The following is a 25,628-nucleotide window of genomic DNA, read 5'->3' as shown; positions in this document are numbered from 1 at the left end:
TCGTTAAATACTCTTTCCGTTACATCGATATATGAATATTCATAAAATTCCATAAACTAGTTTCCATATTCCAGGAACTGTTTTACATGGCCCCTCTTTGGGTCCGCCTTTTTAGAGCATGCGTGTTTCGTGGCTGTGTCCTTTTTATCGCGTCCAGTTTGGGCCTTGGTCCGTGCTTTCTTCAGGTGGTAGATGTTGATAGGTAGTGCATCAATAGAAGGGTCCTCTTTACATTTTTGCTGAATGTTATCCCAACCAAACAGACAGTTTAAGCATATTGCATCAGCTATTACCACTATACCTACTTTTCTAAAAGCAGAATTAAAAACTTACATTCTATATATTCTATATCCTTACCACAACATTATTTACTATATAACACATATCTTGCGAAAAGCCAACTTTATATAAAATATATATAACACCCTCAAGGGGTCGTGTGCCCTCAGGGTTCTCGTCCCCCCTCCAGTACAGAGACAAACCCGTTCTCTCAGGGCTCGTCTCCCATCAAGGCCCGTTTCTCATTAGGGCTGGTGTCCCCTCTCCGGCGTGGCGACAGCCCGTCCCCTCGGCTCGCGTCTCCTTAGTCCCCGTGTCCCCTCGGGGTCCGCGTGCACCTCCCCCTCAGGCGCGGGGCCCGCCCCCCCGCTCCGGCCCCTCCCCGCTCCGGCCCCGGCCCCGCCCCTCCCCGCTTTGGCCCCGCCCCGCTCCTGCACCAGCCCCGCCCCTCCGGCCCCGCCCCTTCCCGCTGCGGCCCCGCCCCGCTGCGGCCCCGCGCGTGCTCGGAGCGGTTCTAACGCCGCGCCGGCGCTCGGGGTCACTTTGAGGCGGCTCCATCGCCATGTTGAGCCAACTGCTGGGGCCGCGCTACGCGCAACTGCTGCAGACCTGGTGAGGAGGGACCGCGGTGCCCACCCCGACCTGGGCTGGCTGGGTCTGCCGGGGCCTGCCCCCTTCGACCCGGGGCTCTCCGTCCGCTCCGACCCGGGCTCTTCCGCTCCAGTCCGGGGTCTGCCTGCCCTGACCCCGGGTTTGCCCGCTTCGACGCGGGGCTTTCTGTCCGTTCTGGACCGGGCTCTGCTCGCCCCGCCCCGGTCTGTCTGCCCGGCGCGGGGCTCCGCGCTCCCCTCACTGCGTCCTGCGGGTACGGCCGCGCACTCAGCGCGGACTGTGGGAGCCTGAAGGGCGTACCGACCCCTTCCCGAAGCCCTGCCCGAGACCTCTCCGTTCCCTCCGCGCTCTATGAGGGTCGCTGGGGACGGTCCTGGGGTGCGGAGCAGGGCTCGGGCCGGGGCCGAGGAGCCGGGGAAAGGCTTGCGGCCCACCCGGCGCTGGCTGTATTTCACATATATAAATATAGCAGTGCCCATGGGTGCCCTTTGCAGGGCTGTGAGAGACAAAACGAAGTGTCTGGCTGGGCAGAATCGATGGGATATGGCTGCAACAGTGTATGGCAGTGTGTCTTCTCTTTGTTGAGTAGTAGTATTTTTTACTAAAAGACTATGACCTTTTTCCTGTCAAACATCTTGGCTGCCCTGAGAACTAATGCTGTTCCATGTCTGTGAGGTTGCTTCAGATTTCTGTGTCCAGTTTGGGCACCGCAAGATCAGAAGGATCCAAAGCTGTTGGAGAGTGTCCAAAGGAAGGACACGGAGCTGGGGAAGGCTCTGAGGAGAGGCTGAGGGCACTTGGCTCGTTCAGCTGGAGCAGAGGAGACTGAGGGGAGGCTCCTCGGGGGCTGCAGCTCCTCCCGAGGGGAGGCGGAGGGGCAGGGGCTGAGCTCTGCTCTGGGACAGGGACAGGAGCCCAGGAAGGGCTGGAGCTGTGTCAGGGCTTGGGATGGAGCTCAGGGAAAGGTTCTTCCTCCCGAGGCTGCTGGGGCACTGCCCAGGCTCCCCAGGGAATGGTCCCAGCCCCAAGGCTGCCAGAGCTGCAGGAGTGTTTGAACAATGCTCTCAGGGATGCTCAGGGTGGGATTGTTGGGGTGTCTGTGCAGGGTCAGGAGTGGGACTGAATGATCCCTGTGGGTTCCTTCCAGCTCAGGAAATTCCAGAATTCTAAGCTCTTTTCCCGACTGAAGTGACTTTCTCAGGTACCTCAGCCATGAGCATCTGCCAGGCTTTTCACACTGGTAATTTGTTGTGTACCTGGGTGTGTGTCTCTTCTTTAGGACCCCCACCCTTGTGACATGGGGTGGGGTGGCTGGTGTTGGTGTGATCTGGGCCACAGACTGGAAGCTGGTCTTGCAGTATGTTCCCTACATCGGTGGCAAGTACAAAACTGAAGACTGAGCTTCCCTCTAATGGTGAGTTTTGTTTGTGCATCTCTTGGCTTAATCAATCGAATTATAGAATCATGGCATCCCAGATGAGTTTGGGTTGGAAGGACCTTAAAGCTCCTCCTGATCACCCCCTGCCGTGGGCAGGGACAGCTTCCACTATCCCAAGTTGCTTCAAGCCCTGTCCAGGATAACCTGGCCTGGAACACTTGAAGACAATAACCCTGTGTTGGTGTGACAGTTCATGTTTCCTCTTTGCCTGGGGCACAGTCTTTTTTTTTTTTTTTTTTTTTTCTTAATGGAATTTCACCGAGCTCCAGAAGGATGAACTATTCATTAGAATATGTTTTTTAAGTGATTACTTTGCAAGCAGTGGGTTTTCCACAACATAATGCAGTTCTTAAGAGGTCAAATCAAGCTAATTTGGAACTTCTGATGTATTTGTTTACTTCTGTTCCTGAGCAGAAGGGCTAGAAGGGCTACAAGCTCAGGACTAGTTTTGTGGCGAGGCAAATTCAGACTCCTTTCTGCTCCTTGTAACTAGTATTAAAAGTAAATTGAATTTTCAGTGCTGGTAATTGTATTCCACAAATTCCTTGGAAGATCTGCTTTCTCAAAGTTTTGGTTATTTTCCTTCTTTAAATGCATATCAGAAGTGCTGTTCTGAATATTCTGAAACTGGAGCAGCAATTCCTAAATTTCTAAAGCTAGAGCAATTAGACATCCTTCTGTTGGGGCTCTAACTGCATATTCTTTCTAGTAGGCAGGGTTTGGATTTCTTTATTCCTTGCTGCAGATAGAAGGGAGTCATGAAGATTTTTCAATTCATTAAAGGATACAAATTAAAGGGGAAAAGGAAAATTCCCATTAAAGGGGAAACTGTCCATCACAGTGTTTTCTTCTGGTAAGAATAACTGTTACATCTAAATGTTGATTAATGAAAGTGAGCTAGATGTGTTCCAGCTACAAAGTATTTTGTAGGGAAGTCAGTCAGTTTGGAAAGCACAGACAGTACTTTTTAAGGTTTTTTTAGCAACAGTTGTTGCAGTTGAAATGATTTACTGTTCGCAAACTCAGTATTGCACAGATCCTTCTGTAACCAAGAGAGGAATGAAACTTGTCTTGGAAGTTAGCTGAACTGGAGGCATTTTGGGTCATTGTGATGTTTACAGACAAATCATAGAACTATAAAATCACAGAACAGTTTGGGTGGGAAGGTCCTTAAATCCCATTAGTTCCACCCCCTGCCATGGGCAGAGACACCTTCCACTATCCCAGGGTGCTCCAAACCCTGTCCAACCTGGATGCAGAAAAGCTCTCAAGTTATGTGGAGGCAATTCAATTACTTTCTAAGGTCTTTCCTTCCTTAAAAATTGTCAGTAGTAGGAACACAGCTCTATTCCTGAGCCAACAGTGTCTGTGTTTCCCATTTTGAAGTAAGAGCTTTGTGTGTCAGTCCTCTGGAAAGGGGAGCAGAGAAACGGGATGTGTCTATGGTGGCCTCTTCTCCCTTCCAAAGGGACTCCAGGCCTGCACACTCACATCTGGATCAGCTCCTGTACCAGAAACTTCCTGCCTGGATACTGGAGGCTTTTGAAATCTCACGTTGGCTGCTGTGGCACTGTGCACGAAGCTCTGCTAAACAACTGCTCTGTGTTTGTTCTAGGGTTGTTATTGCTGGAGAGTGTTTGGAGCCATCTGTCCACTGAGACCCTGCTGGGGGTGACCCTGAAATGCCCAACACAGATTCTGCAACAAGTTGTGATCTGTCTCTTCCTCCAATGAGCAGCTGTGAGCAAATTCACCTTCACTGACCACTTCCTCTGAGCACTTTGCCAGCACATCTTGCCTTGATGGGAGTAATTTATAAACCTGGCATACAAAATAAACCAAGTGAATGACCTTTTTGGGGGGTTGGGTTTTGGAGTATTTGTGTGTGTGTGTTACCTTCTTAGTCCACATTCTTAAGACCAGACTCCTGGTTTGGTTTTGGGTTATAAAATCATGGAATTGCAGACTGGTTTGGGTTGGAATACTTGGCACTATCCCAGGCTGCTCCGAGTCCAGGGATCCAGGGGCACCCACAGCTTCTCTGAGCACCCTCTTGTGTCTTCAGCTTTTTGGACTGTGTGTGCTAAGGTGGGTCTGCCATGTGTTTGCCTTTTTTTCCTGTGCAGGTTCCTTGGGAATCAACCACTGGCTACTAGAATATTGGATTTGATTATTTATTTATATCAATTACAGCTCTTGAGCTGCTCTTAGATATGTGTTGATTTTAGGCTTATCATTCCTGGATCACTGTGGCCTCATGGATACAGTTAACTTTTCACAGCCAATATTGCAGAGTTTCATGATGACAGATTCCTGAAATTTAGTTTAAAGAAAGGATTTGGGGGTTTTAATATCAATTCGTGGACCCCTTAAATGGTCTAAGCTTTTTTTTTCTTAGACCTGGTTTTTAAGCTTTTGTGGCTTAATCTAGGGGCTTGAAGAAGACAGGCCCCAAATCCTGGGTGTCTTTCTTTGTACCAGGATGAAAACCAGAGGTTCAGAGAGATGCTCATTTCTTAATTTGAGGTTTGAGTAGTGAAAGAATCTATATTCTGAATCCATAGATCTATTTATTTGTGAACTTAAATCAGTGATAAACCAACCCCCAAACACAACCCTTTAGATGAGCATTTTTAGCTGTTTGAAAAAGGAAGAAGGAGGATTATTTTGCTTGGGTCTCAGCCACAGATGACTCAGACTGGGGGGGGAAAGTTCATTCCTTTTCACAAAGACCAGAATTTACAAACAAACTTCCTCTGTGTGAGAACAGGGTCAGTTTTCTCTCTGCTTAGTGCCTAATTTAATCTTACTTGAACGTTTGGCTGTAATGCAAAGTTTGAATCTCTTCAGGGGAAAATCCCAGTTGCAGCTGTGCTGCCTATGTGTCACTGTCAGGGCTATGTCACCCTCAGGGATGTTTCTATGGAAAACTGTTGGAAAACCTGCCCCAACAGTGGCACTATGTGGGACACTTGGATTACTTAATTAACAGTAAAATTTCTTAGTGTTGCTTCAGCAGCATCATTGTTAATTAATTAGGGGCAAAGGCTGTAATTTTCAAATGCAAAAACTGCCTTTGCTGCTCTGCTATGTCCAGTAAGATGCAATCACAGAATCCTGGAATATCCTGAGTGAGAAGGGACTCATAGGGGTCCTCAAGTACAGCTCCTTGCCCTGACAGTCACCTTTACACAGCCCCAGTGGTAGAGGTGTGCCCAGCAGGTGAGATGAGATACTGAAAGGAGAAAAACATGTTTAAAATCCCCGCTGTGTGCACAGGCAGCACTGCAAGGAGTGTACAGACCTTGGATTTGTTTGGGGATTGTTCAGCTCCTTGTTCTTCATGCAGCATTTCTAGTGATGGACTTATTGTTAATTAACCATAGGATTAGTGTATAACTGACTTAATTGCTATAGTTCTCTTGCTACAAGAGCAAGAAGCACACTCTTGAAAATGCCTTCTGCATTCTTGGGCAAGTGGCATGGGTGATCTTTCTAATTTTTGATATCCTAGCATTGCCTCTCTTGTAAAGGTTAATTATTTTCATAGTGAGCTATGAATGCCATATATGTTAGAGGAACAAATTAAAAAACAATGACCTGACAGAGGGGCAAAAAGCTTCCCCTTCCAGTCCTGGAGGGGGCACAGAGGTAGCTTTGGATTTAAAGACATAAAACAAGCTCTGAGTTGATGATGTAACTTTAAAACAGCCCCTAAGAAAACGGAGGCTTTGCATTCCTTCCTGCCTCTTCAAGTGTTTGTCCTTGTTGTGGTACCTTCACTTCCCTGGTGGAATGTGCAAGTGGAGATGGGACAGGGGGTTTTTACTGCAGCCACCTCAGGGCTGTGAGCCTGGAACAGCCCTTGTTGGTCTCTTCTTCTGCAAGAGCCTCTGCTGGGGCTCCTGGGTTAGGAATTCCTTGGCGAATCCTGCACTGGAATAAGCTCCTCAGTTGTCTCTGGAAATGGTGAGTAGGAAGCTTCAAACCAGGGATACCCGCAGAGTGAAATCAAGAGTTTTTCTGTTGGGATATCCTGCTGCTTCCTTCTATGCCTGACAACAACCGATTTTGGTGATTTTTTGGATTATTTGCTCCTCCTGGGGCAACACAAAGTCTCTGGCAGCTGAATCCACTTTCAGCTGGTGGTTATACCTGCAAATACCTCACCTTGGCAGTGTTCCCAGAGGAACACTGGAATATTTTCCCTTCAGCTTGAGTTCATTTCTACCCAAACATTTCACGCAGTCCTAGAAGAGAGTAAATGTTTCCCTTCCACAAACCAGTGCCAGATGGCAGTGGAAACTTACTTTCTACCTCCTGATATCCTCAGCTCGAGGTCCAGAGGACACTTCAGGGATCCTCTTCCACATCCAAACTCACAGCCCTGCTTGCTCCCACCTCTGCCAGTTCGTTCTTAAAAAATACCGCTGAGGGTTTCACCATGCTTCAGTTTCCCTTTTGCACTCCAAAGTTCCATGTCAGTACAAGTTTTTGGTTACAACAGTATCAGTTGAGCTGGATTGTGAGCTTTGGAGTGTTTTTATTAAGAGAAACAGGGACGTGTATGTATGGAAAATAGTGTGGGTTTGATCAATAGTGGAAATTGGAAGTTTTCCATCTCTTTGGTGCAAGATTTCAGGAAATAACAGCAATAGCAGAGCGAGACATTTCCTACCTGAGAGCCCAGAGGAGACAATATAAACTACCACATGCCAGTCCCTGGGGAGCTAGGATGCCTTCAGGTCAAAGCTCAGTATTGATCAAATCAAATTAAAGACACTACCTCCACCCTAATGGATCTTAAAACTTTTTAAGCAAAGCAAATGTAACCTAGCAAGCGCGTACAGGCGCACCTGCTCTTGGAAATTGTATCCAGTTTCTACTCCGGAGTATGGGCAATTTGCAGCCCGTTGTGGGGATGTGGGCTTCCCTCTCATCCATGACATGTCTCACATCCTCCCTCAGTTTCCTGCTGCTTTTCAAACGAGGGAGTTTGAAACGAGCGAGTGAGCCCTGAACTGAGAAAAGAAAAGGTAATAAGTAATACCCAACCATGTGATATTTAACGATGGCCAGTGCTGGTTCCTGCCCTGGGATGGGGCAGCCCTGGATGCAGGGACAGACTGGGAATGAGAGGCTGGAGAGCAGTGCCATGGGAAGGGACCTGGGGCTCCTGGTCAATGGCAAGTTGGATCTGAGTCACTGCTGTGTCCTGACAGCCCAAAGGGCCACCAGGCCCAGGGAGGGATTGTCCCACTCTGCTCTGCCCTGGGGCAGCCTCACCTCCAGTGCTGGGGCACTTGGGGCACCGCAAGATCAGAAGGATCCAAAGCTGTTGGAGAGTGTCCAAAAGAGGAACACAGAGCGGAGGAAGGCTCTGAGGAGAGAGTGAGGGCACTTGGCTCGTTCAGCTGGAGCAGAGGAGACTGAGGGGAGGCTCCTCAGGGGCTGCAGCTCCTCCCGAGGGGAGGCGGAGGGGCAGGGGCTGAGCTCTGCTCTGGGACAGGGACAGGAGCCCAGGAAGGGCTGGAGCTGTGTCAGGGCTTGGGATGGAGCTCAGGGAAAGGTTCTTCCCCCGAGGCTGCTGGGGCACTGCCCAGGCTCCCCAGGGAATGGTCCCAGCCCCAAGGCTGCCAGAGCTGCAGGAGCGTTTGGACAACGCTCTCAGGGATGCTTAGGGTGGGATTGTTGGGGTGTCTGTGCAGGGTTGGACTGAATGATCCCTGTGGGTCCCTTCCAGCTCAGGATGTTCCAGGATTCTGTGTTACTGCCAGCTGAAGACTGGAGGAAGCACTGGCTACTGACACACAGTTTGATGTCAGACCAGAGCTGTGGCTGGAGAGACTGGACACACTCCTATGGACATCCCTGCTGTAGTGTCTGACACTGATCCCTTCCAACTGCTGCTCCAAGCAGGATTCTTAACAAAAATCTAATACATCATTCACTAAAGGAAAATTGATTCCTCTGCCTTGCTTTGGGAAAGAAGTTGCCTTGTGGTGTTTCCCAGCATGTGGATACTGGAATGGCGAGGAACACGAGCTGCCGGTATTCAGGTGCTGGGTAGTACCTCATTCCCAGAACTGGGGTTCAGACGTGGATGTTCCTTGGCAGTGGCAGGCAGATTCCTCTCCTGGCGGTACCACAGTAGGGAATTTGCCGCTGCAGCTGCAGTAGGTGTTGGTTTACACGCTTTCCTGAAAAACTTTTCATTGCTTTGTCTTCACTCTAGTTCCTCATGTGCAGATTGCCCCTTTTTTTTTTTTTTTTTTTTTTTTTTTTTTTTTTTTTTTTTTTTTTTTTTTTTAGCGGTTTGTTGGTTTTTTGTTGGGTTTTTTTTGTTGGGTTTGGGGTTTTTTTGGATATGCTGCTGTTGCACGAACCCCGCGAAGCCCCCCGGGGGCAGCCCCAGCGCGAGGGGCCGGTTCTCCCCCGGGGGTCCGGGCGGGTCCGCGGCCCCGGGGCGCGGGGCGGGGCCGGGGGTCGCGGGGCCGCCAGTGCGGCCGGGGCGGGCGCGGGGGAAGATGCCCAAAGCGGCGCTGCCGGGGCACCGTGGGGGCCAGCGGCGCTCGGCGCTGGGGTAAGGCCGGGACCGTGAGGGTTCACCGGGGGAAGCGGGACTGCGATGGGGGGGGAGTCCCACGTGGGGGCGGCGGGGGGGAGGGACTATATGCGGGCGGAGGGATCCGGGCGCGGCGGGCGGTGGGAGGCGGCTCGGTGGGTGGGAGGGGCGGGCGGAGGGAACGGCGCGCACCGACCGGCGGGAGCGGGGCCAGGGCCCGGCGGCGCCCGCGGGAACGGGACCGGGAGACGAGCAGGACCGGGAGCGGGACGAGCCGGGGCCGCGGCGCCGCCTCCCGGGGGCAGCGGGAGCGCGGAAGAGCCGGCGGCGGGAGGAGAGCGCGGCGGCCGGGAGGAGCCGGCGGGAGGCGGCCGGAGCCAGGCGGGAGCGGGCCGGGAGGAGCCGCCATGGAGCGGAAGAGGTGGGAGCGCTCGGCGGGGCCGCCCCGGGCGCGGGGGGGCCGCGGGAGGCCGGGCCGGGGCTGCAGCCACAGGTGGAGGGGAAGGGAGCGGGGAGCTGGCCCGGGGCAGCCGCGGGGGGCGGGGATGCTCGGCCCCCCCTCAGGGACGGGGGAGCGCCGTGAGGAGCCCCCGCGTCCCCTCAGAGCGGCTCGTGCCCTGCGAATACACGGCGTTCTTTAGTCTCAGATGAGCAGCAGAGGTGTTGTTTCTCCTTTCTTGGGGCTTCCTCTGCTGCTTTTTGGGTGTACTTAGGAATTCTGGGGAGGGAGCGTCGCTGCTCGCGGTGCGCCTTCCCGGGAGTGTGGCTGTGGGGGGAGCACATGGCCCGGGAGCTGGAGGGTTTCTATTTATAGCCCTGCATGGCTCATATGGCTGTAGGTGGCCATATGGATCCTCCCCGCACCCACGAGGCACCCGCGGGCTGAGGTGTGAAACTCGGGTCCAGCCGGAGCTGGGAACGCAGCAGGAGCTGTTCCCTGTGTCCTTACCTGGCCCTGTTTGTCGGGAAAATCCATACCATCAACTTATGCATCTGTCACAGAATCCTCACAAGATGGTTTGGCTTGGGAGGGACCTTAAAGCCCATCTCATTCCACCCCCTGCCGTGCATGGAAATAGGGACACCTTCCATTGGACCAGGTGGCTCCCAGCCCCGTCCAACCTGGCCTTGAACGCTTCCAAGGATGGGGCAGCCACAGCTTTAGCTTCAGATTTCATTTTTAGAATCAGATTATGGCTGTGAGAAAAGAGTGAGTGAACCAGAAAATGCCATCCTCGAAAGTGTGAAGCCGATTCTGCTGCTGCAGCTGGGAGGCTGAGGGCAGGATGAGACCACCAGCAGCAGCTGAAAGCTTCAGAGATCCTATTTTTCCCCGAACTTGTTTGTTAAGTTGCAGTGTCAGAGCCGAACTTTAAAAAAAGGGGGAGAGAGGATAAGTAGCATGTTTTTATTCCCAAATTGTTATGAGTTTTTCCCTTTGTATCAATTTGGACAGAGATCAAAGGTAGAATAGAGCTTTGTTGCGCTAATTTTTTGTTTCTGTTGCATTTTGCATTACCTCAGAGTGGTAAATGCAGGTGTGGCAGTTCAGTAATACCTGTGCAAGTTCTGCCTGTTGTTTACCTGGGTGATTGTTCTGTCCAGCTCCCAGGGATGTACAGATGCAGGGTGGGTTTGTAGAAAACCCCCTGTGAGAAGTGTGTGTGAGCCAGTCTCTGACTGGAAATTACATCTCCCTCAAGGTGTGAGTACCTGGGCGTGTTTTTAAAGCCAGTCCTCGAACCTCATCCTTAAGAGGGTTGCTGCTGATACAGTGGGACTTGTGGGCTGGGTTCAGAGTGAGCAGGAAAAGTGCAGGGATGGAGGATTTCAGGAAGAAAATCAAATCAGGGATTCTATCAAAGTGGCAGGTTGTCTTTGAGAGAATTTTGGCTCACACAGGGGAAGGAGGATTTTGATCAAGTGTCAGAAATTTTGGATTGCTGCTCATCTCTGCCTCAGGTTGTTGACATCACTGCTGGGAAATTTCACACTCTTGTGTGAAACTTATTTTGTTGAGAATTCCTTACCTTTGCAGCACAAATGTAAGAAGTTGGAAGGGAATGTTTTTAACACTTCTTCAAGGATATTTTAATCAGTACAATCTTTTCCAAAAAAAACCAACTGTGGAGCAGAATGCTTTTACTGAGTCTGTGCTTTGCTTTTCCTCTGTTGCTCTGGTTTGCCTGCAGGGAAGCTTATGATTTCTCACATGACAAGGAAACGGCCTCAAGTTGCACTAGAGGACGTTTAGGTTGGGTATTAGGGAGATTTTTTTAATGGAAAGGGTTGTAAAGGATTAGAACAGGATGCCCAGGGCAGTGGTGGTGTCATCATCCCTGGAAATGTTCAAAAACGTGTGGATGTGGCATTTGTGGACATGGTTTAGTGGTGAACATGGTGGTGATGCTGGGGTGATGGTTGGAGCTGATGATCTTAAAGGTCTTTTCCATCTTTAACAATTCCATGATTCCATGATGCCTGAGTTGAGCCCTGCAAAATCATCTGGTTGTATTTGTGTTTGTCCCGGTGTTACAGAGCTGCCACTTGGGCTCTTCTTTAGGGATGTGATGCTTCTGGAAGGTGTTTTTTGGAGGGGTTATTTTTGGTATGGTTGGAGTCCAACTTGCTGAATGAACCCCCACCCCCCACATTGCCCTGCAGGGCAGGGAGCATCATCCCTTGTGAGTGTCATCCCTTCCAGGTGCTTGGGGCAGCCCCGGTGGGGTGGGACAGGTCGGGTCCCTGAGGCTGCTCTGTGCAGAGCTGTGGGATGGGTGTGGGGGGTGGGGTGGGCTGTGGCAACTGGAAGTGTCGCCCACCTGGTCTGCTCTGGTGAGGTTTTTATGGCTGTGCCAGCCTATCCCAGCATAACCCAGCTGGAGTGTGGATGCTGCGTCCAGGGATAATGTGAGGATGCTGTGAGAGAGACGCTGACAGTGGTGGGTTGTGTGGTGTCCTGGGGTCCCCATCTCCCTGGGAACACCATCGGAGTTCCTGCAGCCCTCCAGGAGCCCCTGCTGCCGGGATTTGCCTGGAGCAGAGCTGGGGAGAGAAGTGAGTGCAGGGAGCACGATGGAAACCAAGAGGTAGAAGCATTTTATATTCTTCCCTTGCCCCAACTAGCGAGGAAACGAGGCTCTGAGTGTCTGCTTTCAATGACCCGTTTTCCCTGGGTTATTCCTGCCTCCATTTCTTCCAGAGGCAGGCGGTGGCTGGGTTTGTTCAGGGGTTTTTTTGTCTTTTGTCCCTTGCTTCCCAAGTTGTGCAGATCCTGTGCAGGCTAAATGGGAGAGCGGAGGGGAGGAGACTGTGATGAGGGAGGAGGGGAGAGGGCCTGGGCAGCCGCTCTCTCCTTAAAGATGTAAGGCAGGAAACAAAGGGTGAGCTGCACATGGAGAGCAGGGGCACCTGGCAGGCCTGGACCTTCAATAGGCTGCCCCAAAGGCGGCTTAATCCCCGCGGAAAAGGCTGGGAATGAGAGCTGGGGGTGGCTCGGGTGGCTCCCAGCAGCCAGGTCTGTTTTGTTCAAGGGAGCCAGACGGCCCGAGCGAATAAAGCCCCGGAGCTGGTGATGGACGAGCATGGAAAATTCTTTGCAGCTTGTAAACTCCTTTGCAACTTGGCCGTGTCCTTGCCTTTCACACACAGGGAACTGACAGCCTAATTTGGGAGCCCAGGATCAATCCGGGCTCTCAGTGTCACTGCCTGGGGGGATGTTACAGAGCAGAGGTTGGGGTTTGCAGCTTTGTACCAAAATGTCTCGTTTCTGGGCCTCTTTAAAATCTTTGTTCAAAACCAAGAGTACAGGAGGAATGGAAGGAGGTAAAGTCAGTATTTTGTGACTTTTATAGGGCACTTTAACAGGGCTCCGAGTTCCGTGGTGTTGGGGGAGTTTCTGTCTGTCCTGGTGTGCAGCAGGAATACCGCTCGACTTTTGGGTTCCTCTGGCTCCATCCCACACCTCTGACCCTCCCAGGTGTGTGTAGGTGCCCCAACGTCCTGCATGGTCCTGCCAGAGGGTTCCCAGGAGCTCCAGGGTACCCCATCCCTTCCTTTCTCAGCTCACTGTCACCTTTTGGTCATAGCTTTGGTGCCTGGTCTGCTACTGTCCCAGAGAGCCTGGGGATGATCCTGCCTTTTGCAAGACCTAATCAGAATAAAAGTTTTTCTTCTGAACATTTCAGTGCTTTTCCTTTGGGCCAAGTTTCCCCAGGAAGAGACAGGACTCTCAGTCATTTCAGGTGGGTTTTTTGAGACTCTGAGCAGCTTTTCAGTTCTTCCTTGCAAAATGACCACAGCACATACTAAACACACAGAGATGAAGGACTCTGTTCACTTAAAATCCTGTCTTTGACTGTACTGACTGTTCTGGAAGTTACTCTGCACTTTAATGCATTATTTTTAAACCTGCTAAGACACTAAGCCCCAAATTGGAGCAGCAGATCTTGGATCTTGGAAGAGGAAGCAGTGTGATGTTCTTCATGTAGCAGGAGTTTCTCTTCCTGGCTTCACTGGCAGCAACAGCTCTGCCCTAAGATGCTGGAGTTGGTTATTCCTCTCTCTGGATTGAGAGAGGAATAACCAGTTGATTGAAATAACTCCCTTTATAGTTTGAGAAAGTGATTCACAAATTTGAGGCTGGACACAGGCTCTGTTCCTGGCTGCTTGGTCCTACTCTGTGTTATCTCCTGGCCCAAGTGCAGCTCCACAGGGAGCTGGTCCAGCTGAGGAATAACCAGTGAGGGAGTGTTTCCTCCTCCCCTCCCTGCCCTCCCAAGATGGATTATTTTCCTCAGCTGGTTCATTTGCATGAACACTAGGCTGTGTGAGCAGTAGTGGTGGCAGGGAGAAGATCCAGGCAGGATAAGCAGCTTGGGAGCAGTTGGAGCCAGGAGCTTCCTAAGCAGATGCTGTGTGGGATCACCACAACCTTTCAGTCTTAACTCCTTCAAGAGACTTTTTCTAAATTCAGTTTTAGTGTAATTTATATTAAATTTATCTCCATTTTTGGAGAGATTTTAATGCTTGGGTACTTACTGGGTTTGGGGGGTTTTTTCAAATCTATTTTTTTTCATGCATAGTCTGACTTAGCCCAATTGCTTTGTCACTGTCCTATACCAGAAATTCTCTACTTATGTTGGTTTTCCCCTAATAAAGCTAGAGAGCAGCAGACAATAGGTGAAAATAGACTTTTCCAGTTTTATTTTTGTTTTGTTGTTGTTAAGACCTGGTAAGGTTGTCAGTATCTCACCCGTGTGAGATAACATTGTAACTGGCATTTTTGGTCTTAAAATGCCTTCCAGCCCATTAACCTATGATAGTGGGATGGATATACAGGGAATGAGCTTCTTCTGGATGTGAACTAGGATTGAATATGCAAGTTGCAGGGTGGTGAAATCCAGAAGTGAGAGTAGTCGAGGGAGTATAGAGGTGTTGTTACGATGCTCAGTGAGAAGGTGAAGAATACTTGGCGCTTATTGTCTTTACAGTCCTACACTGCAGCCATAACACACTGGCTTATTTTTGCTTTATGAATAAAAAAAAAACTTATGATGTTGGATTATTAAAAAAAAATACAAAAACCCCAAAGAAAACATCAGTAAAGATATAATTTGTGCCTGCTCTCCAGGTTGAATCTTCGTGGAAATCCAGATGTAACAGGAGAATGTCTCTTCCCTTTTACCATTAATGGAAAGTTTTATGAGGTTTTGACATTTATCTTTGCATCACTTTGTGATTCATTGTTTTGCAGCTTGTCAGTAGTTAACTTCTGGTTTTCTCATTTTCTGAAGTCTTCAGGATGCTACAAAAGACTTCTGTCTTTTCAGCAAACCTGAATGTGTTGTTCAAGGGGCAGGGAGAGGAGACAAGGAGCATTTGTGGTGCTGGTCAAATGCAACGGTCCTGGGAGAGGAAATTATACTTGAAAATGGTCATTTACTATGAGACACAACTGAAGGAAAAATGCATCTGTGCTGAGATTGCCCTTGATGGTTATTGTGTGCATTATGCTACATTTGTTTACCTGATCTGAATCTTCCTGGTGACATACAGAAACATTATAACTTAATTTGTCTGTTCCACAGGAGGCAGAGTCAGTGTGAAAGTGAAAACACACATTTTAGAGTTGAATGTGAGCTTCATTCTTGAAAGTCCAGCATGTGTTTTTCAGGAAGGAAATAAAAAATTTCTCTTCTGAGTTGCAGAGGTGCCATTGTGGAAGTCCAGAGGGTTTAAGTTTCCCTCCATGTCTCTCTGGTGTGTTTTTTCCAGCCCCAGTGGGAAGAAGTTCCGGAGCAAGCCGCAGCTGGCGCGTTACTTGGGCAGCTCCATGGACCTCGGCACCTTTGACTTCCGCACGGGGAAAATGCTGATGAACAAAATGAACAAGAACAGGCAGAGGATGCGCTACGACTGCTCCAACCAAGCCAAAGTAAGGCTGAGTGGCCCTGGAGCTTCCCTTCCCCGCTGTGGAGCTGCCACAGCAGTGTCTGGGAGAGAGGGAAAATGCAGCCTTTCATAACTGAAGTGTGAACTTGGAGCTGTGTCAGGACATCTCTGTGGGTGGGGGTTGAACAATGCTGCTCCCTGGGGGTTGGTGCCGTGGAGGAGAGTTGTGTCACTGCTCAGTCTTCTGTGGTGGAGGGCAAGGAACAGACTGTCACCTTCCTCAATTCCCAACACAAGAGAGGCTCCTCAATTGACCTGTGGGAATGAGCCCCTCTGCTCTGCCAGGCTGGGAGAGCTGGGGGTGTTCACCTGGAGAAGAGAAGGCTCCAGGGAGAGCTCAGAGCCCCTTGCGGGGCCTAAAGGGGCTCCAGGAGAGCTGGAGAGGGACTGGGGACAAGGGATGGAGGGACAGGACACAGGGAATGGCTTCCCACTGCCAGAGGGCAGGGATAGATGGGATATTGGGAAGGGATTGTTCCCTGTGAGGATGGGGAGGCCCTGGCTGCTCAGGGTGCCCAGAGCAGCAGGAACAGCCTGGGACAGTGAAAGGTGTCCCCGTCCCATGGCTGGGGGTGGGACTCAATGGGCTTTAGGGTCCTTTCCAATCTAAACCATTCCATGATTCTGTGATCCCTCTCCCTGAAGTGTGAGCTCACCTTCTCCAGCACAATCAGTTCCAGAGTTCCACATCTCCTGGGACTGTGCAGCAGCTCTGCCCTGCCCTTGCCTTTGGTTTGAGAGGAGAGGAGGGATTTGAATCCACAGGGGATGAGGAGATGCTGCAGCTCCTGCCAGTGACTCACTGGAGCTCTCCCAGGCTGTGCTGGTGACACAGCTTTGGCATTGATGGAAGGAGAGGTGGCATTTGGGACAAAAAGCTGGAGAGGGAAAAGGATTGTGAGGCCTGTTTGTAGAATAAAATAAAATTCAGATTGTTGGGGTGTCAGGGTGGCAGTAACAGGCTCCCTGTCCGGATTGATTGTCCCAAGTCATTCCTAAGGATCTTCATCAGGTGCTAAAATCTTTCCCTGAACCCAAAAGCTGCTGTGTATGCACCTAAACACTGAATGTGGAAAAGGCACAATGATAATTTTTTAAATACATCAGCCAGTCAAGGATCATCATCACAAGAGTGCTGGGAACATTCTTTGCAGTCCTGGGTGCTGCAGTGGTATTTTGAGACTTGCCTTGAGGCAGAGACCAGCAGCTCACATACCTCTCAGGCTAAAAATTCTGCCCAAAACTCTCAATAAATGTACAAATGTTATCACTGGCTTCTGAATGGATTAGCACCCAGATGGTTCAGAATTATATTTGTCCTGAATACATCTTTTCTACATCTCATGAATAAATCTGTGAAGCAGACACAGTGTTTGCATCCCCGAGAACAAAGCGTGTCCTACAGCCATTCCAAGAGTTGTGTGTTAGATTTTGGGGTTGAGGAGCAGTCTTCCTGTGCTTCCCCTAACAGAAAATGCAGTCGTGTAGTGCAGAATTGATTATGAGCTTCGTTTAAAAGCTGAGCTTTGTTCAGAACCAAAGGTTAAAAAAAGTATTCAGCTTCCAGCTATGTTGGTTTGTTTATTGGTCACAACTGGATTTGGAAGAGTTGGTTTGGAGTGGTTTCCAGATTCAGAAACCAGCCTCTAAATCCCTGTAATTTTTTTATTTATTACAAATATTGTGTGGTAATCCTCTCTTTTAGTGATTACACATGGTTTGTTCTGACTCCTAAAGTCATTAAAAATGTGAGTAAAACTGTTGTGTGTGTCAGCTAATATGGGAGGAGGCTGCTATGTTAAACAGAATGAGTGGTAAACTTTGATAGGTCTAAGGCAAAATTTGAATTTAGTTATGTATTTTTAGCAGCCTAACTTGTATAACTTGAGATTAGACAAGATTTCAAGCCCAGGAACTGTTCCCTGCTGCACTTCTTTATATCTGTAGTAGCATTTTAGCAAATTGAAACTATTTTTGTGGGTTTTTCCTTTTCTTTTTGTTTGAAACAGGGCAAGCCTGATTTGAACACAGCCCTGCCCGTGAGACAGACAGCCTCTATCTTCAAACAGCCTGTCACAAAGATCACAAACCACCCCAGCAACAAGGTGAAGAGTGACCCTCAGAAAGCTGTGGACCAGCCCAGGCAGGTAAGGCTGAGAAACTCCTGGATTTGTTACTGGGAGGATCCCAAAATAATCAGCTTTAATTTTGTGATGCTAAACAGATACTCCCTGGCAATTCCTGATGTCTGACACTTCAGAATTTAGAAAAATCTTTCAGAAGCAGTGGATTGCAGTGCTTCCAGCTCTTAAAATCAGAACAAATCCTATTCCCAATCTCTAGTTATGGACTCTGTGCATTGGGATTTACAAACTCCAGCCTTTGGTTAGATCACAATTCTGGTGTAGCAAAACCTGAATTTCCTTAATGCTGAAATTAGGTATTATCTACAAAAAATTTCAGACATTCTAACCACTTCAGAGGACACTTAGGTTTAGAATCACTGTCAAATGTTGCAATTGTGTAAGAATTTAATGTTCCATTAAATCCATGTTCCTGCACGCATCGCATCCAGTATGGTGTTCATTGCAGTGCAAGGGACTGTACATTAGTAGGAGTAAACTCTGCCAGTATAAGATCATAAATTCACTTAGAATGTTATTTTTAATACAAAATCAAAGTGTTTTTCTTATCATAATGTGCAAGCAAGAGAATACACCAAAATTAAAGGAAAGGGTGCTCAGGACAAGGGAAGACCCTGGTAAATAGGCTGTACCTGCTGGAACACTGAAAACCTTTCTCAGAAACTTAAACACATTTTGAAGGCAGTTTTTAAGAATCACATAAACCTAGTTCGGCTAGAACCTCCAGGTATGAGATGGAACTTATCCGAAATGGGTGGCGTTTTTTGGTGGTTGGGGTGGGTTTTCCTGTTTTTTAAGCAGGTTGCCAGAGTCTTACCATGGTTTTCTGGGGAAGTAGATCCTGTATGCTCACAGTGTTGTTGCTATTCCTTGTTCCTGTTGTTGCAGTTTTTATATTTAAGGCAATAAAAGATAACACTAAAGATAAAATGCCCTCTCACAGTTCTAAGCTGGATTTGTGTTCCTGTTGAAGATATTTTACTGGACTGCAGAATTTTTCAACTTTTGCTCAACAGACTCCAGATGTTTCTGCAAAATTTGAAAGCTGTGCCAAGTCCCATCATGCATTGGCTTAAACATCACAGAATCCCAGAAATGTTTGGGGCTGGAAGGGATCTTAAAGATGATCCCATTCCACCATCCTACTATGGGTAGGGACACCTTGCTCTATCCCAGGTTGCTCCAAGCCCCATTCAACCTGACCTTGGACAATTCCAGGACTGGGGCAGCCACAGCTTCTCTGGGTAACAAAAAAAAAAACAACAAAAAAAAACCCAAAAACAACAACAACAACAACAACAAAAACTCATATATATATATATATATATATATATATATATATATATATATATATATATATATATATATATATATATCACCTGTTTGAAAGTCTAGAGAATATCCAGCCTGTGCTTGGGCTGTGACTACCCTGATTACCCTTTTTGGAAAAGTCGTTGTGGGGTCAGTTGCACTTGGATTTTGACAGGCAGGAAAAAGGGATGAGATATACATGGAGTATTTGAGGTGAATTCTCGATTTCTCAAAGTCTCAATAAAAATGTGGTTTTTTGCAAGACAGTTGATCCTCTAGCTATGCATTGCTATCCTCCTGATATCCCTCCTGCATCAGGGTGCAAAGTTAAAGGTGCATCAAGGTGATGTATTTGACTTTCTACCACACCAGACATTCAGGTGCTTTTAAGTCTGGGGAGAGTCTGTGACTCAAAATCTGGTAAAGGACGAGACATGGGGGAAAGGACCAAACTGCTGGACAGGAAGAAAATAATACTTTACCTTGAATACAGTTCATGCATTCCTTAACTTTCTGTGGGATGTGTTGGAGAGAAATAGGGTGTAAAAAAGGCTGTCTCACACTCTGAGCTTGTAGCTGAAAGTCAGCAAGCCTGGCCTTGCTGCTTCAGCTCAGAGCAGTGGAAGTACCAGGCCCTGAAAGAAAAGAGTTTTTTTCCAAGGAAGTAAACTGGGAGAGAGGAGTTGTGGGGCTGATTGGCAATGAGAATTGTTCTGCTGTTGGAGGTGGCAGATCCCTTCTGGTAAATCCACATTAAACTGTCCCCAGCACTCTTCCATCTCTGCACAGGAAGCAGGGATTTTGTGGAGTTGTCAGTTCCATTTCTGGTTGTGCCAATAACCACCAATAACCACCTGCTTTGACTGCAGCTCTTCTGGGAGAAGAAATTGAGTGGACTGAATGCCTTTGACATTGCAGAGGAGCTGGTGAAAACAATGGACCTTCCCAAAGGGTTGCAAGGTAATCAGAGGTGCCCTTCACTCAGGGCTGGCATTTTGGCACCTGGCAGCAGTGAATGAAGGTGCTGAGGGTGAGCTCTCTGTTCCCAGAGCCTGGCAGGGCCGTAGCCATTCCTGCTGCAGCAGGAGCTGTAGTGCTTTGCCTGGGGGTCCCAGTGCCCTTTGTTCTGAGGAGTCACTGAAGCAGCCTTTTGGAGGATTCATTTTCCAGAAACAGCAGAGCATCCCAGAATGCTCTTTGAGTTTGGGTTGGCAGGCACCTTAAAGCTCATCCCATTCCACCCCCTGCCATGGGCAGAGACACCTTCCACTATCCCAGGCTGCTCCAAGCCCTGTCCAACCTGGCCCTGGATGCTTCCATGGGCAGCCACAGCTGCTCTGCGCACCCTGTGCCAGGGCTTCCCCTACCCTCACATGGGTAAATTTCTTCCCAATACCCCATCTAGCCCTGCCTTCTGGCAGTGGGAAGCCATCCCTCCTTGTCCTGTCCCTCCATCCCTTGTCCCCAGTCCCTCTCCAGCTCTCCTGGAGCCCCTTTAGGCCCTGCAAGGGGCTCTGAGCTCTCCCTGGATCCTTCTCTTCTCCAGGTGAGCACCCCAGCTCTCTGAGCCTCGTTCAAGCAGAATGGAAACACCTTCTCTTCCCAGTTTTTTGGGGTTTATTGTGGTTTTGGTTGTAACAGAATGAGGAACAGCTCTAAGTTTAAATACCTGTAGAGAGCTGTATGGGTGCTGTTAGAAGCATTTAGGTCTGAGATTTATGTCGTGTGAGCTTTCAAACTGACAGCCTGTGCTTTGCCATTAAAATTTAATTCTCATTGTCCTGATTTCCTGCTCCCTGCCTGGAGCAGTGCTGGTTATGGATTTCCCTCCCCCTTGCAGGGGTTGGCCCTGGCTGCACGGACGAGACTCTGCTCTCTGCCATCGCCAGTGCCCTGCACACCAGCACCATGCCCATCACTGGGCAGCTCTCTGCAGCCGTGGAGAAGAACCCTGGGGTCTGGCTGAACACCTCCCAGCCTCTCTGCAAAGCCTTCATGGTGACAGATGAAGATATCAGGTATGAACTGGAAATTGCATTTTCTGTCCTGGAACGAGGTTCCTTGTGCTCAGAAAGTGCTTTTATTTTCTTTCTAAATGTCTGATGGAGCACTGTGGCTTGGGAATTAATTTGATTGGCTCTCTAGCAATAGAGTAGACAAAAGTAGTTATATTAAGCTCTGTCATGTGCTTAAAGCCCACTATTTTTTATTTTGCCCATGCTCAGTTACTCTGGAATTTGAGGCTCAGGTTTGTTTCTCATGTCAAGTTTCCTTTTATTACAAAAGTGTCTGAGTTGGGGAACCTTGACTCTGAGGCACTTCTGAGCAGAAATGGGATTGGAAAAATCCTAACAGTAGGATTGGATTTCTCTTCACCTTCATCTCTGTTAGTAAATTAATTAAATAAAATTTATGGATTGACCAAATCCTGTGTTTGCTGTGGTGACCGGGAACAAAGATGCAGTTTATTCTGCTATAGATTGCTTTAGTAATGAAATATTGTTAAATCAGGATTGGTAAAGCTCAGCTTAAAGCTTTTGATGGAGAACTGAATATACCAAAGGCCTGCAGCATGCAATTTGCATTCATTAAGTGTTTAAAGGCAGTCCTTGCTTTGTCTACTTGATAAATCTCTTGGAATTGCAGGATGACTTTTCTGGGCTTGATTGAGACATAAATGACCAAGAAAAACAGTCTGTTTGTAACTTTCATGTCCTGTGGCTGAGCTGAAATAGGAGTCCCATGAGCCACTGATTGTTGATAACTTCTTTGCTGCATCTTTGACTTCTTGGGGTTGGGACTCAAAAGGAAAATGAGCAGAAAGAAATGGCCTGAAACTTAATTTTCTCCAGTCTTATTTTTGAAAGTCTGTGCACTTTCAGGGTAGACTGACTTGTTAGATATTAGTAGTAGGAGTTAAAAATTAGCATTAGGCTAAAAAAAAAGGTCAGCTGCTAGATGAGCCAAATTTCAGCCAGAAATCAAGAAGTGCAGGACTCATAAATACTGGACAAAATTTTAAATTACTTTTCATCTTCACTTACAGTACAATGCTGGCTGGGGTTTTTTGGGGCTTTTTTTTTTTGTTGTTGTTATACAATGGAGTTCTTAGAGGGATTTTCCAGTCCGTGCTTGTCTCATGATGGTGGGATTGGAGATTCTTTTCCCTTAACAGGGGCAGCCTTGGGGGCTGATGTTTGGTGTCCCTTGTGTTGGGCAGGAAGCAGGAGGAGCTGGTGCAGCAGGTGAGGAAGAGGCTGGAGGAGGCCCTGATGGCTGACATGCTGGCCCACGTGGAGGAGATCGCCAGGGATGGGGAGCCTCCCTCGGAGAAAGAAGGAGCAGAGGAGGAAGGAGAAGAAGAAGAAGAGGAGGAGGAACAGGACCATGACCAGGAGATGGAAAATGTATAGTCTAGGTAAGGTGATAGTGCTATGTCTCACCTTAAACATTGGGAACAGGAAGGTTTTCAGGAGAAATCTTAAATATTGATGAATCTTTGCTTTTTTTAGACTGTGCTTTGATAGGGCTGTTGGCCTTGGGTCAGGAATGGGGCAGGTGGGCATGAGACCCCACCAGCAGAGCTGCCCCAGCCCTGGGGAACAGCATCAGGAGGATCTGCTGGAGCCAGTCCAGAGGAGGCCACAGAGCTGCTCCAAGGGCTGCAGCCCCTCTGCTCTGGGGACAGGCTGGGAGAGCTGGGGGTGCTCACCTGGAGAGGAGAAGGCTCCAGGGAGAGCTCAGAGCCCCTTGCAGGGCCTAAAGGGGCTCCAGGAGAGCTGGAGAGGGACTGAGGACAAGGGATGGACAGACAGGACAAGGGGGGTTGGCCTCCCACTGCCAGAGGGCAGGGCTAGATGGGATATTGGGAAGAAATTGTTGGCTGTGAGGATGGGGAGGCCCTGGCACAGGGTGCCCAAAGCAGCTGTGGCTGCCCCTGGATCTCTGGCAGTGTCCAAGGCCTGTTGGGACAGGGCTGGGGAAGGCTCTGGCACACCAGGAGTGGCTGAGGAAGCTGCTGGGGCTCAGCCTGGAGAATAGGAGGCTCAGGGTTCAGACAAGTTCTATCAGCCTGTCCTCATAGGAAAGGTTTGTCTAGCCCTAAGATAACTTAGTGGCCTCCTCTGGAGCGTCTGAGACAAGAATCAACAATGTGGTGGGAGAAAAAAGGAACTTTTTAGGATGAATAGCAGAAGAGTTCCTTTGGAGGGAATGAGGATTTCAAGTAGGAGGAAGATTGATTTTGTTAAGCAGACCTTGCAGCTTGAGGATTGATTATAATGTGCAATCTGCTTGGCCTTTGGGAGATCCTGTCTTTTGTCTGGGCTCTTTTTTCCCATTTTCCTGTATCACCAACAGTAGCTTTATTTGGACAGTGAATACCTTGAATTCCTTTCTGCTGTAGAGGCTGGCAACAGGCAGGAGCCAGAACAAACTGACTGCTGCATGTGAAATCCAGGAGATAAAGACATGGATGTATTATGACAGTGGGATTTCTCCTTTCAAGAAAAGATACAAAAATTCTTTTTGAGTTACAAGGTCTTTTTTTTCCTCTTTCAGGGAGTTCCATCTAAGAATTCCCAGTATAAACCCATTCAGCAGGGTCAGCACAAGCATTCACAGAGCCAAGAGTGCATCACCAGTCCAGCTGTACCCCAGAGCCTTTGGATGGACTTCAGGAAACGTGCAAGCTGATGGTTCATTCATTGCTGGGAGTTTTGCAGATGGAACTTGACTAAACTCTATTGCCCTTCCTTTTTCTAAAGGGGTAGGGTGATTGGGAATGCAAAAATGGGAGGGGATAAAGGAATACTACATGGTGGGAGGGGAAATCCTAGGCTCTTTTGGTTTTGTTTTGGTTTTTTTTGTTACTACTTTTTGTGGGTCAGTGCTGGGTGATACATTTTTAAGCTTTTCTATCAGAGTACTTTTAATGACCCACAGAAACAATTTTCTGTAACCTGAGGGAGAGAGATGCTGTTTCACTCCTTGGCTACTCTGCTGTGGGCTAGCTGTTTGTACCTGACTGTAGGGAGGTCATTTCATGTTGTGAATGGTTCATTCCATGTGTGAATTCCAGTCACTGAATTGCCATTTCCTCACAAGACCACATTGGTCTTGGAAGTGTAGTCTCAGAGCTGAGCTGCCACTGCCTCTCCCACCTGAGCTTGGGTGAGAAGGAGAAGCTGCACTCGAGGACTTGGGCTGCCAGCTCTGGGAATTGGGGGTTTTGGTTATTCCACACCACAGTTTGGATGCAGAGCTCTTTGTGTCCAGAAATTCTGAACAGAGTCTCTGAAGCAAATATACCCAGCCTGAGGTATATTTTACTTTGGTTTAAGTCCAGTCAGAAGGACTTTCTCAACTGGGGATGGAAGGATGACTCATTTCTGACTGATAATGAGGAAAACTTCCTCCTTTTTCTCTTCTGGTGCCAAGAACCTGCCCTCTGTTCCTCAGTGTGGAGGGAAGGGGATCCATTCCAACAGGTGTGGCTACACACCTGCTTTTGTGTGCAGTAATGTTCTGACCTCTTAAAAAAAAGAAAGGAAAAAGGTTGATTTTTCTATAATTGATATCTGAAAAATGAATTTAAAGCTTTTTATTAAGTATTGAATCTTTCATATTTGCATGTGCAGTGAAGTGACCAGCATTTTGTGTCAAAAATTGGACTGATGTGAAACCTGCCTTAATGTGTTTATAAGTATTGAGGTTCACTATGATTACCTTGATTGATTCATCAGTCTCTTCCAGTACATCTTTGAGCATATTGGGGTAACTTGTGGCTAAAAATGAATTTCTCTGGGAAGGGAGACAAGGAGAGGGGAGGAAGATGAGAGTTGATACCTTGGGGAATGTGTTGACTGGGTTGCAAAATTATTTTAGTCTTAGGGTATCCGTTGCATAATACATACATGGACATCTTGGCTGAGAGAACACTACAAAGTGGTGGATTAAATATTGTGCCACCAACCAATTGTACAAGTTGTTGGTATCCCAAAACTTGGGGAAGAAAGTAGCTCCCAGAGCCTTTATTGTGTGAGAAAGATTAGCATTGACAGCCAGGGGCCATGGAATTGCCTTTGGGAGTAGTGCAGCTTAGTGATCTCTGAAAAATATCCCATGCCAAAGTGATTGATCCTTTATTCACTCTTTTCTTAAAGGTTTGAAAACACAAAATTGGTTGATATTGCTCATTTGAGTACTGCAAGGAGACTGAATTATACTTTGCTGCTGCTCTGCCAGGTGCTGCTTTGGGGAGCTTTACCTGGCACTGCAGGCAGCAACCATTATTTTCCTTTCTGAGCAGTCTGTTACAGTTACTATTCTGTAAATCTGTCCTCTTGTAAGTCATGGTGTTGAATTAAATGTTTCTCACAAAGAAGAGGTTCTTCTAGTCTGCCTTAGGCCCTTACCTGGAGTTTTGTGCTCTGCCCTTTCTGCTTCTCCCAGTGGAGATGATGCTCTGGGAGTTCTGTTGTGGGCTCCACTCTGAGATTTGGATCTTGACATTTGAGGCCTGGCAGAGGGGAATGTGGAGGGAAATTCGTGGAAAGCAGTTCATTCTTGTTGCAGAATCCTCTCTTGTGTCCTCCCCAAGGGAGAGGCTGCCAAGGTGTCCCATCTCTTGGTCAGGTTGGTGATAGAGAGTCACAGAATTGTTAAGGTGGGAAAAGAGCTTTAAGATAATAAAATCCAACCATCAGCCCAGCACTGCCACATTCACCACTGAACCGTATCCCCAAGTGCCACATCCACACTGCTTTTGAACACTCCCAGGGATGATGACTCCACCACTCCCTTGGTCAGCCTGTGCCAGGGCTGG

At 48.4% G+C, this 25,628-nt stretch overlaps 2 protein-coding genes across 4 annotated transcripts; both read left to right on the top strand.

The window, feature by feature from the left end:
* The first annotated feature begins 769 nt into the window (after positions 1–769).
* On the top strand, positions 770–4,184 carry UQCR11 (ubiquinol-cytochrome c reductase, complex III subunit XI). Its single transcript, XM_083880143.1, has 3 exons — positions 770–891; positions 2,171–2,305; positions 3,945–4,184. Exons 1-2 carry the CDS (start codon positions 842–844, stop codon positions 2,289–2,291), a joined length of 171 nt encoding a protein of 56 aa, XP_083736269.1. The 5' UTR covers positions 770–841; the 3' UTR covers positions 2,292–2,305; positions 3,945–4,184.
* A 4,888-nt stretch (positions 4,185–9,072) lies between these two features.
* On the top strand, positions 9,073–25,173 carry MBD3 (methyl-CpG binding domain protein 3). Of its 3 annotated transcripts, none has more exons than XM_083880140.1 (8): positions 9,073–9,315; positions 13,082–13,138; positions 15,171–15,330; positions 17,357–17,494; positions 19,672–19,762; positions 20,643–20,820; positions 22,023–22,220; positions 23,363–25,173. In XM_083880140.1, the coding sequence occupies exons 1-7, from the start codon at positions 9,302–9,304 to the stop codon at positions 22,213–22,215; spliced, it is 831 nt and encodes a 276-aa protein (XP_083736266.1). In that variant the 5' UTR covers positions 9,073–9,301; the 3' UTR covers positions 22,216–22,220; positions 23,363–25,173. The 3 variants fall into 3 exon arrangements, with proteins under 3 accessions (XP_083736266.1, XP_083736267.1, XP_083736268.1); XM_083880142.1 differs by lacking the exon at positions 9,073–9,315 and adding an exon at positions 12,855–12,873; XM_083880141.1 differs by lacking the exon at positions 13,082–13,138 and having other exon boundaries at positions 9,074–9,315.
* Positions 25,174–25,628: the final 455 nt, after the last annotated feature.

The sequence above is a fragment of the Zosterops lateralis genome, assembly GCF_965231275.1.
Source record: "Zosterops lateralis genome assembly, chromosome: 29".
NCBI lineage: Eukaryota > Metazoa > Chordata > Aves > Passeriformes > Zosteropidae > Zosterops > Zosterops lateralis.
Note: the sequence above shows the minus strand (reverse complement) of the source record. Positions and strands in the feature narration are given on the sequence as shown.

Excerpts from the sequence above, each read along its gene's own strand:
- UQCR11 (XM_083880143.1), top strand. The coding sequence starts at position 842 with ATGTTGAGCCAACTGCTGGGGCCGCGCTACGCGCAACTGCTGCAGACC. Across the intron at positions 892-2,170 it reads GCGCAACTGCTGCAGACCTG|GACCCCCACCCTTGTGACAT; the intron begins GTGAGGAGGGAC and ends TCTCTTCTTTAG.
- MBD3 (XM_083880140.1), top strand. Across the intron at positions 13,139-15,170 it reads AGGACTCTCAGTCATTTCAG|CCCCAGTGGGAAGAAGTTCC; the intron begins GTGGGTTTTTTG and ends TGTTTTTTCCAG. Across the intron at positions 20,821-22,022 it reads GTGACAGATGAAGATATCAG|GAAGCAGGAGGAGCTGGTGC; the intron begins GTATGAACTGGA and ends TGTGTTGGGCAG.